The sequence below is a fragment of the Trichomycterus rosablanca genome, chromosome 1 (genome assembly GCF_030014385.1).
Source record: "Trichomycterus rosablanca isolate fTriRos1 chromosome 1, fTriRos1.hap1, whole genome shotgun sequence".
In the NCBI taxonomy this organism is placed as follows: Eukaryota; Metazoa; Chordata; class Actinopteri; order Siluriformes; family Trichomycteridae; genus Trichomycterus; species Trichomycterus rosablanca.
The window spans coordinates 33,339,554-33,357,370 of NC_085988.1; the positions used below are offsets into that span (position 1 = coordinate 33,339,554).

Consider the following 17,817-nt stretch of genomic DNA (forward strand, 5'->3'; position numbering starts at 1 on the left):
GAAACGTATCTCTACAACAAACTTGTGTCCAGATGAACTGATTCAACTTTGTGGATCTCCATTGAGATGAACGCTTCCCATTTTTTATTACATGCTTTTAGAAATGTGTTTGGATGGATTTTGGGTTATAAGCTGTTACATACAATTATTTTACCTGACTATAGTAATGCCTATATTTTATATAGGTAGGATTTTTGGGCCCTGTTGTGACTACTGAGCTTTAAGCAGTTAGCAAGATGGACTATGCTTAGACCCAGCCATGTTTAAACAACTGAACAAAGACTAGAGCATGCATATGAATAAGACTAACAGCTGCCTGAAACCTTGTTTTCTGTAGCTCTGTTGTTTTTCTTTTAATTAAATGGCTCCGTCTTTTCTCACAGGAAGTGCTTAAGCCATAAGCTTTAGCCAGTTAATTAAACTTACTGCTGCATACATAATGATATGGTGCACGGTGAGAAAAGGACACTCTGGCACTGACCATCCATTGATTTGTCCATTTACACAGACAAGATTAACTTTTAATCTATGTGATTAGTAACTAAAACTTAACCACCCTCTATAATGCAAACTTTTGGCTGTGTGCAGGCCAAAGTGTGCTGAGACCATTAGACAACCCCACACAGTCACGAGCTGCAATAAATTTGGAGAGACAAGGTAAGCACACAAGATAATCGATCGCCTGTGCATGTGCCTCAAGCAGACAGTAGAGAGGGCATCATTGTACAACTAATAAATTCAATCTTTTTCTTCCCTTAGGCAAAGTCAATCATGTCTGTGTGCATGGCTGGCTAGGGTTAGCACCGTCTGGGATTCACACTCAAGAGCGCGAGTAATGTTGAGCTAGTGCATTAGACCACATTGGTCATTTATTAAGCTTTAGCTTTAGCTCCTCAATAAGATCACTGTCCTGCACCATCTTTTCTAAATAAAATTATAATACATATGGTGTTTTAATCACAGCTCGATAAGTGCCATCTAAAATGTCTAAAATCTCTGTTAAGTCTAATCAGATAATTTATTCACCCCTAATGCCTTGTGAATGGGGGCACTGTCACCCTAGAATATACATACAGCTCCCATTAAGATCACTCTATGCTGATTTATAATGACCATTTCTTTAAAATGGACATGTGTTTTCAAATGATTTCAAGTAAATGGTTTAACAGATTATATCAATGTTACCTTTTTATTTATGCAACACATGCCATGATGTAAATAAAACATATCAAAATCTGTTGCCATCTTTATATATTATGTGTCTCCTCTTATTTATTCTGATATTAATTAATTTATTTATTTCATTTATCACTAGCCTGTGGTTGTTTACATGGTGTCCAATGTTTAACTCTGGCAATTGTTCAACCATGCTAACTAATTAATGCCATTGTTTTCAGGTATACATGACAAAATATGTTACATAATAAAATGAAAATTGACATACTAGTTATTAGATTATTACTTGGATTGAGATGAATTTTGTTGCACCTTTCAGGCTACTTTGTTCCAAGCTACTCAAGATTAGTGTTCCTATGATAAGATCATGCCTGACTTCATAAAAACAGACACAAAGCTTGTACAATTAAATAAATGTCTAAAGAAGAATAAAGAAAAAAAAGAAGAGTGATGACTACTTTCTTCCCCACTGTTTTTAGTACTTAATGTGAATCAGAATTTTTTTTTATAGAAATAAAACTTAAACTTTAAATTCCCTCACCCCATATCGCCATGAAGATGGCAAAAAAGACAGTGCCTCCATTATCAAAGAGATGAGTCACCTGAGGAGAACACAAATGTGAAAACCACCAAAAGCATTTTGAAATATATTATAATAATCAGTAAATCATTAAGTATAATAATCATTAAAGCTGCAACTAGATCATTAACATTTGGAATATTGAGTATGTCATAATGTCTACTTCTAATGATAAAACATTAATTAACACAAGATTAGTTTTGCACATTGGGACTTGTTTTTTTTGAATGAATGAAACTAAAAACAAGAGGATAAACAAGAATAGAATGTATTCATAAATGCATTTCGTTTGTTTTATTGTCTTAATAGGATGAAATATCACTTCTGCATTATCCCTGTCCTATCCACTTTCTCCATGGCAGGTTGCAGATGTTTTTGTGTCTTTCATTTGTTAGTGGATTTTAGTCACAGTATTATTTAACCTTGATGAAATATTTGCAAGAATGGGTGTGAGATTCGTTTTCCAGCCTTGCTACACTCACAATTTAAATGTCATAAATAACACTCCCTTTTACGCTCACATGAGGGGAAAATCCTAATTTTAGCATAAACTGTCATCACTTAAAAAAAGAAAGTACAGGAAACCTTGTTTTTATAGAATAGGCAACCAGAAACAAAAAATAGTTTGGGAAAAATGATATCCTAAACATTTATTTGTGGATTTATGTACTTTTTTTGGTATTAGCTTTGTCTTTGCCTGATCAGGATAGCAAAGGGCCTATCCTAGATACACTAGTCACAAGTTAGGAATACACCCTGGAAAGAGCACCAGTGCACCACAGCACATTACTCTTTACCCATTTACACTCTCCTACACATAGGGCTAATTTAGAGTAGCTGGGGAGTAAATTAGGTAGATCATTTACATACTAATAGTTAAAAGCTTTGGAGAGTACCTTTGCATAGACGCAGCTGTCGCTCAGTATCCAGGCGCTGCAGTTAACTTCACACATGGGGCACATGATGGTGGTGTTGGCCTCACAGATCTCTTTACTGTTTAAGAAAAAAACATATTATAAAGCCCTTAAAAAGCTCCAAATATGGTAGCACATATGTTCCTGATATTATGTTTAATATCATTTCATTATCAACAGATTTTTCCCGGTCAAGGTTGCAATGGGTCTGGTTCACCTGGAATTGCTGGGCAAGCAAGGCAAGGCAAGCATACCCTGGACAGGGTGCCAATCCATTGCAGGGCTTCGACCACCCCTTTATTCCAGACAGACATGGTCCAACAGAATAATATATTGGTGTGCTTTTTGTGTTATTAGTATTTAAGCCATTTAGACTGTCATAAAAAAGGTAAATAATGTTGGTTATAAACATTTTTTTTTTAAAGGAGAGATTGTAAAAGGTCTGGCAGGACTTACCTTACTTGGCTGGAGTCCATGGTGAAAAGACCATAAAGGAAGACAAAAAGACCGACCAGAGCTGCTGGGATTAACATCCCTGTGTACCAACCTAGCCAAGCAAAATAAAAGCCAATCTTCTCACCAAAGTACCTCCTGTGAAAGAAAGAAACAGACAAGTTAAATTCTAAGTCATTTTCTTACTTTTTGAATTCAGTGAAACAAGCTTTAGATGGATAAAACAAACAACCAATTGAGTGAAGCCTCAAGCTGTTCCAGAATGACTGATCCCATGTGCACAAAGAAAGCTCTATAAAAACACTGTTTGGTGAGTTTGGTGTTGTGGAACTTGCATGGTCTCTTCTTTGTGATGGATTGGAATGTCAGTTGTGAGCCAGTCCTTCTCTTTTAACATTAATGGCTGACTTCACATATATTCTTTTGACTAAATGGGCACTAAATGCGCAAAATGGACACAACACAAAATGTTGTAAATGCCTTTTCAGATTAATAAAGGCTGTTATACACCGATCAGGCATACATTACGACCACCTTCCTAATATTGTGTTGGTCCTCCTTTTGCTGCCAAAACAGCCCTGACCCATCGAGGCATGGACTCCACTAGACCATTGAAGGTGTGCTGTGGTATCTGGCACCAAGATGTTAGCAGCAGATTCTTTAACTCCTGTAAGTTGTGAGGTGGGGCCTCCATGGATCGGACTTGTTTGTCCACCACATCCCACAGGTGCTCGATTGGATTGAGATCTGGGGAATTTTGAGGCCAGGTCAACACCTCAAACTCGGTGTTGTGCTCCTCAAACCATTCCTGAACCATGTTTGCTTTGTGGCAGGGCGCCCTGCTGAAAGAGGCCACAGCCATCAGGGAATACTGTTTCCATCAAAGGGTGTACATGGTCTGCAACAATGCTTAGGTAGGTGGTACGTGTCAAAGTAACATCCACATGGATGGCAGGACCCAAGGTTTCCCAACAGAACATTGCCCAAAGCATCACACTGCCTCTGCCGGCTTGCCTTCTTCATATAGTGCATCCTGTTGCCATGTGTTCTCCAGATAAGCAACGCACACGCACCCGGCCATCCACATGATGTAAAAGAAAACGTGATTTATCAGACCAGGCCACCTTCTTCTACTGCTCCTTGGTCCAGTTCCAATGCTCACGTGCCCATTGTTGGCTCTTTTGGCGGTGGACAGGGGTCAGCATGGGCACCCTGACTGGTCTGATGAAGTTGAAGTCCTTTTACCATTAGTTTTCCATTTTTGTCCTCCTTATCTTTTTTTCTTATGCCTGGCAGCTTATGGCTTATTTAAAAAAAGTCTTTTAGGTTATTCACTGGACTTGAACTATTTAAATATTGACAGTAAATGAAATGAAATAAAATATTTACAGAAGCTATCAATAATTCTACAGCTCAGTGATTATTTCATTTCACAGTTTTAGTTCATCTTTAGGTAATAGGCTGTGGATTAATTACGCAAAATTACATATTGTGCAAATTCTGTCCATCAGTACATTTAATCACAGCTTTATAGAGAAAGAGTCTAAAAGCACTGAAGTATGGAACTTCGAGCTGAAGTCTTCAAATTTCATTTTTCCATTAGTATAAAATAATGGCTTGTAAGTATTTAATGCTACGACAGTGATTGCAGCAAGGGGATTCATTTACCTTATGAGGTCCAAAGGCTGGTATTTGTACCAGATGCCCCAGCGAGCCCATCTCTCATAGAGCAAGTGTCTGTGATTCTGAGCACCGTGGGTCTTTATGGGGTGCCTACTCTTGTAGCTGCCCTAAAAAATAACAATGCTTAAAATGAGATAATACCAAGAACTAAAAAACACTACATAATATTTGCTCAGTAATTTGATGAACCTACCTCATGAGGGGGAAATGCAGCCTCATATGTGCTATTACCAAGTAAACGATTGATACCTTGTAGAAAGAGACATATACATGTATGAATATATTGCTTTTGGCAGTGTACTCATCTACAATTATTTGCTGCTCATGTATATAGGGGTCGTCACAGCGGATTTGGTCCGCATACTAGATTTGGCACAGTTTTTACCCTGGTTGCCCTTCTGGATGCAAACCTCCTATTGTTATTTGTCTTTCCAATGGCTAGGCTGATTCAAACACCCTTCCGCCAACCTCAGATGTTAGCCAATCATGTTCTTGCGGATGCACAACCGGCCAGTGGGACCACTGAGATTCACACTGATCAGTGTGTTTATGTAAAAATCAAATATTAATCTGATCAACAGTCAATTAAAGAAGCATAAAAGTATAAAAAATCAGACTCCAAAAAACAAAAATCCATTTAAATGTGTCTCTATATTTAGTGAGGCAGTAAGTTAACTTTCCAATTATGAGGTAGTAGAATCATTTTGTATAATTGTATTATTTTGAAGGTACATTGGTAGTCTAATGGGTAGGGCTTTGTATATGTAAATCAATTCAATATTACAGAATAGTAAACTACTATGTTTGATGTAGCCTTATTACCCCACAAGGGTTGTAAAAGCTCTATGCACAGCATGGAATTTGATTACTGTAATAGGCTTCTCCTTTTAAATCTCATTATAAAAGCTTATCCTTCATAAATTAAGGAAATATGAAATCAGTTGTGGTGCTAATGTATATGATTACTTTTCTCAGTCCTCAGATATAATAGCACTAATATTATAACAGTTTCTTTGATGTACATTGTGCATTTACTTACAACACAGGAGGGAGCAACACTCAACATACAAACAGCTAAAGTCATAAATTTACATACATTTTAGACATATTCACTTAAATTACGGACTTTAATCTTAATACACATTCTCTCTTAGGTCAGTTAGGATCACTACTATATTTTAAGAATGTGTAAAGTCAGAATAATACTAGAGAGAGTGATTTATTTCAGCTCTTATACATTTCATCACATTCCCAGTTGCTCAGAATTTTACATACACGTGGCATTGCCTTTAAATTGTTTAACTTGGGTCAGATGTTTCTTATGCTTTTTGCGATAAGCTGCTGAAATTTTGGCCCATTCCTCTTGACAGAACTGATGTAACTAAATTAGGTTTACAGTCCTCTTTGCTCACAAATGCTTTTTTAGTTCTGCTATAGATTTTCTATGGTATTGAGGTCAGGGTTTTGGGATGGCCACTCCTTCACTTTGTTGTCCTTAAGCCATTTTGCCACAAATTTAGAAGTTTGCTTGGCGTCAGACCCATTTGTGCCCAAACTTTAACTTCTTGGCTGGTGTGTTGAGATGTTGTTGATAATGATGTATACTTCCTTTCTCATAATAGCATCTATTTTGTGTAGTCCCTCACCCCTACAACATGCTGCTGGGGATAAATGGCTTTTAGTGATTTCAACTAAAGTGTATGTAAACTTATGACTTCAACTGTATATGTTACATAATATAAACATAATATAAAAAAGTCAAATACAGGGTAATCACAAAGCACAAAAATATTTATAATGCAAGGCAGAATAGATTTAAAAAATATATCACATCCCCAGATATATTTTATAGTAGATCTAGATTCTGGCCATACTGAAAGTTTTGAAAACAAATTTGTAAGGTAGTTACTGAGACTTACAAATATATTTCAATAAACAAAATAATGTGATAATAGAAACTCTAACAGGGCAGGTCACCGGGTGCAGCCCTACAAGAATTGAAAATGAACCCAATTTGCAGGATGCTTCACCAAGGTAGAACAATACTGTAGCTTAAAAGCTATGAACAAAATGGGTAAAGTAAAAACAAAAGCGATGGTCAAATTAATTAAAACAAACAAAGTAACAAATAAAAGTAACTATATACAAAAACTATATACATGTAATATGTCTGTACATCTTATTGTAACTATTGGTTTCAATTTTCTACATACTCACTGGGTTTGGATTTTTGGGTATTTAGGATTTACACTGGTGCACAAAGGGGTCCATGAGGAAACAGCACAGGATTTTACGCACCTTCCCATGTACACCCTGAATGGCCAGTCAGCAGCCGTTCATGCTGGCAGTAATAATTAAACACAGACAGACAACACAGAGGAGGAGCTGTGGAAAAATGCACAGTATGTGACCAGGATAGATAAACCTAAGGGTGTGAGTGGACTACAGTGGACCAGAGGCACAGCTACCGTGCCTTCTTAATCTATTAAAAACCCTTCAGACCTGTACTGGATTACATTTTCCAATAATACTTAATAACTTATAAACTAACTTATTATTACTGTTTGCTCTTTTTTGGGAAAAGTCACTTCAGAATGTGAATGTAAGGGTTCACTTCCAATCAGCAACAACAGCGCTAGTGTTGTAAGGCTTCCATTCAGACCAGTCAAGTACTTTTATGCCAACATTGGCAGGTCATTTATTATGGCGCTTACTTTGTGCATTGCATTGTGTGGATTGTCGTGTGGAAAATTTTTCCCAAATTTGCAATAAAATAATTATTTAGATTGTAACTGTATTTTGTAAGATTAAGATTTCTCAGTGCTGGGATTAGCGGTCCAGCCCAAATTACCAAACTTTACAGTTGGCACTATACATTTAGGCAGGCTCTGTTCTTCTGGCATCTGCCAAGCCAAAATTTGTTCATCAGACTGTTCATCAGATAAAGAGTGATTTCTCATTTCAGACAATGTGTTTCCTCTAATTCAAAGTCTAATCTTTAATTGCTCTATAACCCTCCAGTCTATATTTGGTAATAAACATGATGAGCTTGTGTAAGGAAACCCAAATACCTGTAAGAAACAGGCATGGGAATAACATATGAAACTCCTCACAGATTGTAACTGGAGGCAGGGATTAAACCAAAGCCATGTGTAGGACTTACTTTACCAGCTGTGCCCCCTTGCTCACAAATAACACAATAATAATAATATATAGAGAGTATAATTTATAGAAAAAAATATATGATAATATGAATAATTATCTTTCTAGTGAGATTTTGAGAATCTGCCATAACAAACAGTAAGAACTGAGTGATTTTTTAAATCTATTTATTTTTGTTTTGCACATCAGGATTTGTAAAGGATTTACAGCTATTTGGTGAACATGATCTAGTGAACAGATGATAGTAGGGTTTAAGACATTAGCATAAAATCCCTTTGAATTCTAAGGCCTAACTTTAATCAGAAAAACATGTCATCATATCAAATGCAAACAGACCTGAAAGCCAAATAAAAAATGTGTATGATGAGAGAAAGAGATTATAAAACAAGAGATGTGCAGCTTTGGTTAAGTTAGTTCAGTCATAAAACTGGCTGTCACATAACCCACAGTTGTAATTTCTGTATCTGCTGATTATAATCATGGTGTGATTAAACACATTCTGTCTAAATCAATAACTTACAAAGAACTGTAATTTTTAAGCTCTTATATGTTGCTTAATCAAGCTTAGTTCAAGCTGGAGGTGGTGTGTACCCTTGTGTTTAATAACTACAAAAAAAACCACACCATAAGCCATTTAATTTCTATAGGTGCTGATCAAACTTGCACAAGAAGAATACATTTTGGACCATACTGAGATTTCTCATATCAACCATCAAGTCCTGCAACAGCATCTTAGCTGGGTTAAGGTCAGGACTTTGTCTTGGCCAGTTCATAACATAAATGTTTGCTTGGCATGTGTAAATGATGAAACAATGGGTTCAATATAGAAATTAAATGCACAATTGTTAAGGTGTTATTAGTTTAGGCAGAACGTGCAGTGCAGCACTTAAGACTATTGACCAGATGGATGGAAGTTTAAAGCTTGGCTATATTAAGCTGCCACTGCTGGGTCCCTAAGCATGGATTGTTGTTCTGTCTGGGATGTGTTACTGCATTGCGCCCAGTGATTAAAAAAAAAAAAACACTTGACCCTGGACAAGATAAAGTGATGATAAAACATGAAAATGAAATAAAAAATAATAGAATAATAATTGACTATCTGCAATGGATTGGCGTGTACCAAAGTTTCCAGTAAAACTGAAAAAGGATAAAGCGGTTTAGGAAAATAAAATAAAATAAAATAATTGATTTTACAGATTTATAATAAACAATAACAGTTGTGGACTGACTGCTACACAATGTCCTTTACAAGTATATGACATTAACTTAAAATCTAAAGGCTTACCCATCTTGGACTTGCCGTCCTCGTATTTTGTGCGTTGTAAAACATGATGCACGATTCTGCTTCTTGTAGAGTTGGAGAAGAATGAATCCCTGTTGTTGATGGTAAAACTACAATAAAAACAATACATATTTAAGCCCAAAACCATTAAAGTGTATAGTTTTATTTTTCTCAAAGGTTATGCTATCTTTTTATCTATTCTATCTATTATAAAAAAGTGATATATGAATGTAGTAGAAATACAGTTAGAATGGCTAACAATTTCTTTTTAAAATCCTAATAGTGAAGAAAAGTTCTCTCTTGCTAGAGGTACACAGCATTTGATACATTATTGAAAATGAAATAGCTAAGCCTAAGGGGGTACTGTCATAGTCGAGTGGTGTGTTTTGTAAATTGCTCAGTGTAGTGATGACCAGCTGTCTCAGACAGAAAAAGTGAATTCAATCTGTGTTGGTTAAGACATCACAGCTGTTGCAGCAAAAAATCTAAATCATTTCTTTTCTCATCATCTGTCCTCTTATGTCCTCCGATTTACACCACCCACAAACAAAAGCCAGAAAAACACCATGTGTCCAGTGTTTTACAGTGAAATTGGACCTGCCGCAACCCTATATACAATTATATATACTGTATAATTACACACAATCTTTTGTTCTATGGAATTACATGCAACATTAGATACTACTATTCTAACATTGAACCTAATCTCATAAACAAAATAATTCATTGTTTAAATGATTCAGTCATTTTGCTAAAATCAGCACACAGTATCTCAGTAACAGTATCTTAGTAACAATGCCATTACATACAGAATAAAGTGCTGGTTGCTTTCTGGTAAATGGAAAGATGAATACTGGACATTTGTTATTAGATACTAAAATTAATGCATTCTTTTCTTATGGTACTTTTGTTTTAAACCAGCCTAAATGACCAGAACTGACAATGCAGCATTTGTGTATGTTGAGGACCTATGGCTGTTCTTGTCTATGCCCTGTGGTAAAGTTCAAGCAACACAAAAGAAGAAAAAAAGCAGCATAAAATATGGTATAATGATTCACACAGGGTTTGAGTGTGTAAAACAACAACACCAACAAAAGACTTTATTAACTCTTAATCTTGATAACATGATCTGAGTTGTGTCCTATTAATATGTAAAACAGTAAATATTTGGCTTTAATTTTGCTTAAATTAATTCTTATTTTTTATTGATGAACAAAACATATAACAAAACACTCCTATGCCATGTTACAAAATTGCATGGCCAGTCTGTGCGCTGACTGGTTGCTAGACTAACAATATGTATCTTTTAATGTAAAAAAAAAAAATATTTTTTAAAAGTTGTCCTAAAAATGTTTTTTTTTGACTGAGAAGAGCCATGCCACCGCTTCTTTTCACCAGAGAGCTGCGTATGGAGAGACATGCTATGATGTGCTATCCCCTTCTAGTGCAGGTGCCTCTAACCAGCCAGCTAACGCTGCTATTAAGGCAGCATTGGGGAACCTATTCTTATTTCTTCATATTTCTTCTTTTAATTTAGTATTTTTAAAAATTAGAGTATAACTAAATGTTTACTTTTATGGTAAGTGGGCTATAGGAAAGAAAAAAATTGGCTCACTGATGCATTCTTGACCTGCTGAAGGGGGCAGTGTAACAATCAGTCTCCTCTAAATCAGGCAATGCCTCCTTATCCAACTTCATGGGGTTCCTTGGCAGCCAACTCTTTATCTGGCGAAATCTCAAATGAAATCGACTATAAAAAGAGACAGCAAGAAAGAGAGACAGAGACAGAGAGAGAGAGAAAATGAGAAGAAGTAAAAGCAGAATGCAAACCCATTTGCAAATTTTTTGACAGAATAGCCCGCAGAATGTGAGCAGAATGTGGCTTGAAATTGTCTTGCTGAAAATCGAGACATTATCATTTATTCAGATTCTACACTGGTATGGACTGTAGATGATAAAATCCCTTAATCCTCTGCAATTATGCATTGAGAACTATTAGACTAAATGCTATATGTCTATATGCACAAATAATTAATGCCACACTAATGTTTTCTAGAGGCAGATGACACCATATGACCCAGAGTTTTAATCTTCTCTAATCCAGCTTCACCACAGATTACCTCAGAGGTTTCCCGTCCTTCAAGACCTCCAAACATGACCTGATCCAATGACATTCACATTTTATACTGATATTTTTGGTAAATATGGAGTGCTGATCTACATAGACACAGATTTTTGTTTAGATGAACACAGGATACAGAATCAGTGTGTACAAGAAACCTACCCTCCCATGGTCGTCTTCTTCCACTCTGAGAAGTAGCACTTTTTCCTACAAAACACATCCAAATAAAACTTGAATTTATGTACAATTTTTATATGATCTTATTTGAATAAAGAACTTTAAATAATAATTGTAGAGTCTCAAAAGATATTACCTAAAAAACAAGAAAATCAGACAAATAAGAAACACAAGTCTAGACCTATAAACAGGATTTTGAGATGTTAAGGGATTTAGTCTGAGAGCTACAACTTAAACAGAAAAAGCTATTTACACACTGAAAGCTTTCTAGGAATCCTGTGTTTATGAAGTCCCACTTCAACACTTTTTTAAAGCATAAAAACATGACTTCTTAATATCAGGTTACATGCATGTATTATTTTATATGTAATAAAGGCTCGAAACATTTACAAAACACTTGGGTGACTGAAATACTATAATGAACCATCAATATACTCTATTATGTGCTACAGACATTCATAAACTATTGAATGTTGTAATGCACTATAAGTCAGGGCTAGGTATAATAGTATCAGCACCTCTGGAGCTAGTCCTTAGTGAAGGTGGTACTCAGCCATGTTTTGTAAGAAAAACTTTGCATTATGTATGAAACTGGCAAATAATATAGGTTAGCAAAAAGTGTGAGGTCTGCACAAAAAAGATTGCGGCTCATTATATATTCTGTTCAGCTGACTAAGGTTAGCGCAAATAGCATTTTGAGCCTTATTTTTGCACCTCTGAAATCCAGATGTAAATCTGTGAACTTTTTTTATAGTTGAAGGCCGTGTTTCTTTTGTGTGTGTGTAGCTTTACTTAAAGCTGTTTTACTGATTCCTGGTGCTCAGAACAACTCATTACAATGTTCGTTAAAGTACTTGGCGTTCAAAACCCTAAATGATACATATTTTAGTGTGTAATGACCTGTAAGAAGTGTCTACCTTTCTAATGTTTTATTACCATTTTAATTAAATGCTTACTTGACTTACAGCCTAAAATGGCTTTGTCTGTTTTACCTTCTTGCGCCCAGTGATTTCAGGTAGGGCTAAAACCACCGTGACTCTGATCAGGATAAAGCAATGCGTAAAAATACAACACTTCTGATTTTTTCAGGCATTATACAATATTGTTTACACTTATATAAGTATTTTGAATGCATTTTTAATACAGGGTTCATAAAATGTGTAGACATATGTAACATTTATAAAAATAAAATTATTTTTTTTGGTTTTTAGTTAAAATTTGCCAGGTATTAGGGTGTGTATGAGGAAATGTATGCGCTGATGCTAGTGAGAATATATTTTTAATTAAATCACTGTTCAGCAATATACAGTGTATGTGCATATGAAAATGAAAGAGAAATAAAAGTGCTCTGACCTGTACCTGAATGGCATTCGAATGTTCATTTGTTCTGCGTATTTACAGAGCGTGTCCCATGGAGCATGGATCTTTACAAACATAATGTCGTTGTTGGTTAATGAGGGCTGAAAAAAAGATAAGTTAATCCTTAATCACATACATATCAGTAGTTGGGTCATGTCCTAAATCACAATGACCTCATACATTTGTTCAGTGTTGTCGTCATTAAAGGTTTTTTTCACTGTAGAAGCAAACTGATAGTGGTAACTATTAAGTGTAGTAGCAAACTGATAGTGGTAACTAGTAACTGATAACTGGAGTAGCCAAGTGATAGTAGTAACTAGTAACTGATAATTGGAGTAGCCAAGTGACAGTAGTAACTACAAACCCCATTGTACTTTCTAAAAAAGCAATAAAACTAAAATTCGTTATTAGTTAATTTACTTTAACCTTTATTTAACAGACAAAAGGACAAAGAAAATACTTTCAGGGTTTTAAATAACAAATTTAATTCTATTTGTTAAATATAAATACATTTAGAAATTGATGCTCTGTCCCAAAAACGTTGGGACAGATGCCGAACTGCAGGCAGACTGGGCAAACAAACACACTCTACATCTACAAAGCCACGCTGTTGTAAGCCTTTTCATCAATGGTACCTTCACATTTATGCACATCACCCATGCCTTGGGCACTGATGCCATCACAGATGCTGGTTTTTGCAATTGGATGGTCTTTTTCATCTTTGTCACATAGAATCTGATGTCCATTTTTGCCAAAAACAAAATAAAATGGGGACTCGTCTGACAATGAAACACGTTTTCACTGTCTATCAGTCCATCACAGATGAATTTGGGACCAGAAAACTTGCCCGTGCTTTAAAGCAAAATGAATATAAGACTTACTCTTTGCATAATAAAGTTTCAGGTTGCATTTCTTAATGAAGCAGTGGTGGACTGTGTTAAGTGACAACAATTTTCCAAAGTACTTGCAAGCCCATGTTGCTATGTTTATCACGATAACATGATGGTTTCTCAAGCAATATCGCCTGAGGGCTTTATGAAAATGGACATTTTAAAGCAGTTTTCTATCCTTGGCCTTTAGGCACTGAGAGTTCTTCCGAATCTTTCTCCCTAAATCTTTTAATGAAATGATAAACAGTAGATGGTAAAGGATATGAATTATTTGCAATCTTGCACTAAGAAACATTGTCTTTAAACACACAATTCTTTCATGAGGTTTAGCACAAAGTGGTAAACCAAGACCTATCCATGCTTGCAAAGACTAAGCCTTTGGTGAAGGCTTCTTTTATACTCAGTCTTGATGACTTCATCTTTTACCAGTTAAACTGCTAAATGTGGAACTTTCCTTAGTTTGTTTTTTTGTTTACAAAATACAATTAGATTAGTTAGTGAAAACACAAAAAAATGTTTTTTGTTCTTTTAATGGTTAAATAAAAGCAATTTAACACATATTATTTTGTAGTTTTCACTGCAATTTTGAAAATGAAGTTTGTAGTAACCCTATTAGCAAATGAACACAATAAAACAAGTGTCTATTTAAAACTCACAGAATAAATTATTTACAATTTCTTTCAACAGAAGTGGAAATTTCTAGGGCACAAGCCTGAATATTTTGTGAAGAAGACAGCAGCCCCACTTCTCAACTACTGCAAAAATAGAGCAACTTGCTGATGCTCTTTCACCCGCAAAAATACTGTTTCAACAGAAACCTATCCAGACCTTAGTTTTTACAAGATTAACACATAATCTACCTTATAATTACTTTTTTTGTGCACAAAGTAAGATGCACATAGTAAGGAGTTATTAAAGAAATTGTAAGCTTTCTTTTTGTAAGGCAAAGAATGTCTGGGCATATACTGTACTTTTGCTTTACTCTTTAATGCTGAATCTTTTTGTGGTAGGGAATGGTTTTAAATATATAAGTACATATTAGCCTCCATAAGTAAGTGTATTTAAATGTAATTTTTATTTTTAGATTTTATTTTCATTATTCTCTCACAATGAAGCAAACACACATGTTAGACATCACGTTAGGCAAAAAAAATTATTGCATATATATAAATATATGTTCATCCACTCTTCATAATTCTGTCCATTTCTGCAATGCATCAGTATCACTCGCAACAAATGGACAGTAGGTGCAGAGTTGTTGGGTTTAAAAGCCTTACACACTCCAAAGTTTTTCCAAAGGCTTTGGAATTTGATGTCCAACAAGCTCATAGTCAGGTTTTCACACACTTCTGGTAGTATAGTGTAGTAATTCTAAGAATTTACTGAGGAAGCTGCTGTCCCACACTTCTAGCATCCCATCTCTACAGCTGACCTATTTCATTCTTAAAAATTTCACATCTTCCTTCTTCTTTTCTCTAGTACTCCTGCAGTGTGCACCATCTCCCAAAACACAAATAACTCTGATTCACACAGTCAACTGTGATATAATAAAATATCATATTATAATTGTACCAATTAAAATTCACATCCACCTAATGTCCTTTTTCCTCAAAGGAAAACTTAAAACGATGGAAGTCTAAGAAACTCTTTCTCTGTAATGCCAGAAGTCTCAAAATACCTCTTTCTCCAGCATCAGTCCCTCTGCACGCAGGTTTCTTTCAAAAGTACATCTTTTCTCAACCTGAGAGCTGGATTTCTTATACACCAGGATATAGTCGATGCGTTTTTTACCATCTCTGAACAAAAGTCCGGTGGGTCTCGCTGTATTATTTTCCTGAAAATAATAAAAATATATTAGCCCAAAGTCTCATTTTAGCAAAAGTAACTTTTAAGTTATGCAATAGCGTTATACTATGGTAAGTCTGTAGACAAAAATGCCATAGGATGTGTTTGGTGTCAAAATGCCAAATTTATACTGTGTTTTTATAATGTCTATCTACATTTATATTGTCTTCCTTTACCACAGACACGGCCTCATAACACAAGAGATGTACCGGTTTTTCTTCTTAAGGCACAAACTTGTATTTGCACTTTCCCAGTTTTCATTAAATTACCTTCCTTCTGCTTCACCTTTCTCTTTTTGGACATTTTGGGATTATTTGTAAATATTTCTCAACATCACTTGTTGGAAAACCGCCTCAGTTAAACGCTGATGTGGAAACACTGCCATCTAGTGGCGGGATGCGGTCACTTTGCGGGTCACAAAATCGGCATGCATTGTAGGAGATGCAGTTTATGTACGATTTTACAGTGTATTTTAAGACAATCATACGTCTTTTAAGCTCTTGCTGGCTACATAAAATGATGTGGTGGGCCGGATTTGGTCCGTGGGCCTTAAGTTTGACACGTGTTCTAGATTCTTAATCTAGCTTGCAATCCAAACAAAACATGACAAAAGGTAATTGTACTAACAACAAATGAAAACTAACAGTTAAAAATGCAATTTTAGTAATACAAGAATTTAAATCAAACTGAACTGATTTATAGAAGGTACACTGTTGTTAAACACAATGATCTACATTTAATATAAAAAAAAAAAATTAGTTTAGCTCACTGATTTATTGAAAAAATGCTCAAGCTGATTTAATAACAGCACTATAAAGGGCTTCATTTTTTAGATCAGCTAAAACATCCATTTTCGACTTTGCTTTAATGCATTGACATGTTGTGATTTTAATGGAGTGGAACAGGGTATTTGTAACAGGACAGGTTGTGCATTGCGTATTAAGTGAGGCAAAACCTCGTATTTTTAGGAATAAAAGAAAAAGAATCCAAGCGCACATGTTTTAACCAAGATAGACCAATACTGTGTCAAAAAAGCCTCTAACAAAAAAGTAGACAATCACAAATAAATAAGGTGGCTAAAATAACTTCCAGTTCTTGGAAAAAAGGAAAGCCAGCCTGGAGTGGCAATGCATAAGCAACACCCCAACCACACCAACCGGTGCACACTGTGTATAATGTGGATTAACGAGCAGGGTCCGCTACGGAAAAGGAACATCACAACACCTCTGGGGCAATCCGCTCCCCCAGGGCGATTCCATAATGAGGTCCAAAAAGCTGTGACACCGGGTGAGTTCCCAGAATAAAAAAAGTATGCTGGTATCACACGCCAGTGGAAAACCAGACTGGACCAAGCAGACGGGTATCACCGTTTCAGAGAAAAACAGACTTGCCGCACCAACTGGCTGGCAAGTGTGAGAGGGAGAAACCTTGATACACACTGATCAGCAATAACATTAAAACCACCTCCTTGTTTCTACACTCACTGTCCATTTTATCAGCTCCACTTACCATATAGAAGCACTTTATTTAATTATTGACTGTAGTCCATCATTTCTCTGCATACTGTTTTAGCCTGCTTTCACCCTGTTCTTCAATGGTCAGGACCACCACAGAGCAGATATTATTTAGGTGGTGGATGATTCTCAGCAATGCAGTTACAATGACATGGTGGTGGTGTGTTAGTGTGTGTTGTGCTGGTATGAGTGGATCAGACACAGCAGCGCTGCTGGAGTTTTTAAATACCATGTCCACTCACTGTCAACTCTATTAGACACTCCTACCTAGTTGGTCCACCTTGTAGATGTAAAGTCAGAGACGATCGCTCATCTATTGCTGCTGTTTGAGTTGGTCATCTTCTAGACCTTCATCAGTGGTCACAGGACGCTGCCCACGGGGCGCTGTTGGCTGGATGTTTTTGGTTGGTGGACTACTCTCAGTCCAGCAGTGACAAAGAGGTGTTTAAAAACTCCATCAGCGCTGCTGTGTCTTATCCACTCATACCAGCACAGCACACACTAACACACCACCACCATGTCAGTGTTACTGCAGTGCTGAGAATGATCCAATGCCCAAATAATACCTGCTCTGTAGTGGTCCTGGGAGAGTCCTGACCATTGAAGAACAGCATGATAGGGGGCTAACAAAGTATGCAGAGAAACAGATGGACTACAGTC

General features: G+C 36.1%; 1 protein-coding gene across 1 annotated transcript in view; it reads right to left on the reverse strand.

Moving 5' to 3' along the window:
- ano3 (anoctamin 3) overlaps window positions 1–17,817 on the reverse strand; it is an 81,017-nt gene that overhangs the window by 29,759 nt on the left and 33,441 nt on the right. Inside the window, exons 4-13 of the mRNA XM_063001910.1 lie at window positions 15,477–15,632; window positions 12,909–13,009; window positions 11,535–11,579; window positions 10,866–11,000; window positions 9,254–9,360; window positions 5,000–5,055; window positions 4,792–4,913; window positions 3,127–3,261; window positions 2,653–2,749; window positions 1,718–1,778 (exon numbers count right to left, since the gene is read on the reverse strand). Of these exons, the coding sequence (XP_062857980.1) occupies window positions 1,718–1,778; window positions 2,653–2,749; window positions 3,127–3,261; window positions 4,792–4,913; window positions 5,000–5,055; window positions 9,254–9,360; window positions 10,866–11,000; window positions 11,535–11,579; window positions 12,909–13,009; window positions 15,477–15,632 (1,015 nt within the window). The remainder of the gene's footprint in view (window positions 1–1,717; window positions 1,779–2,652; window positions 2,750–3,126; window positions 3,262–4,791; window positions 4,914–4,999; window positions 5,056–9,253; window positions 9,361–10,865; window positions 11,001–11,534; window positions 11,580–12,908; window positions 13,010–15,476; window positions 15,633–17,817) is intronic.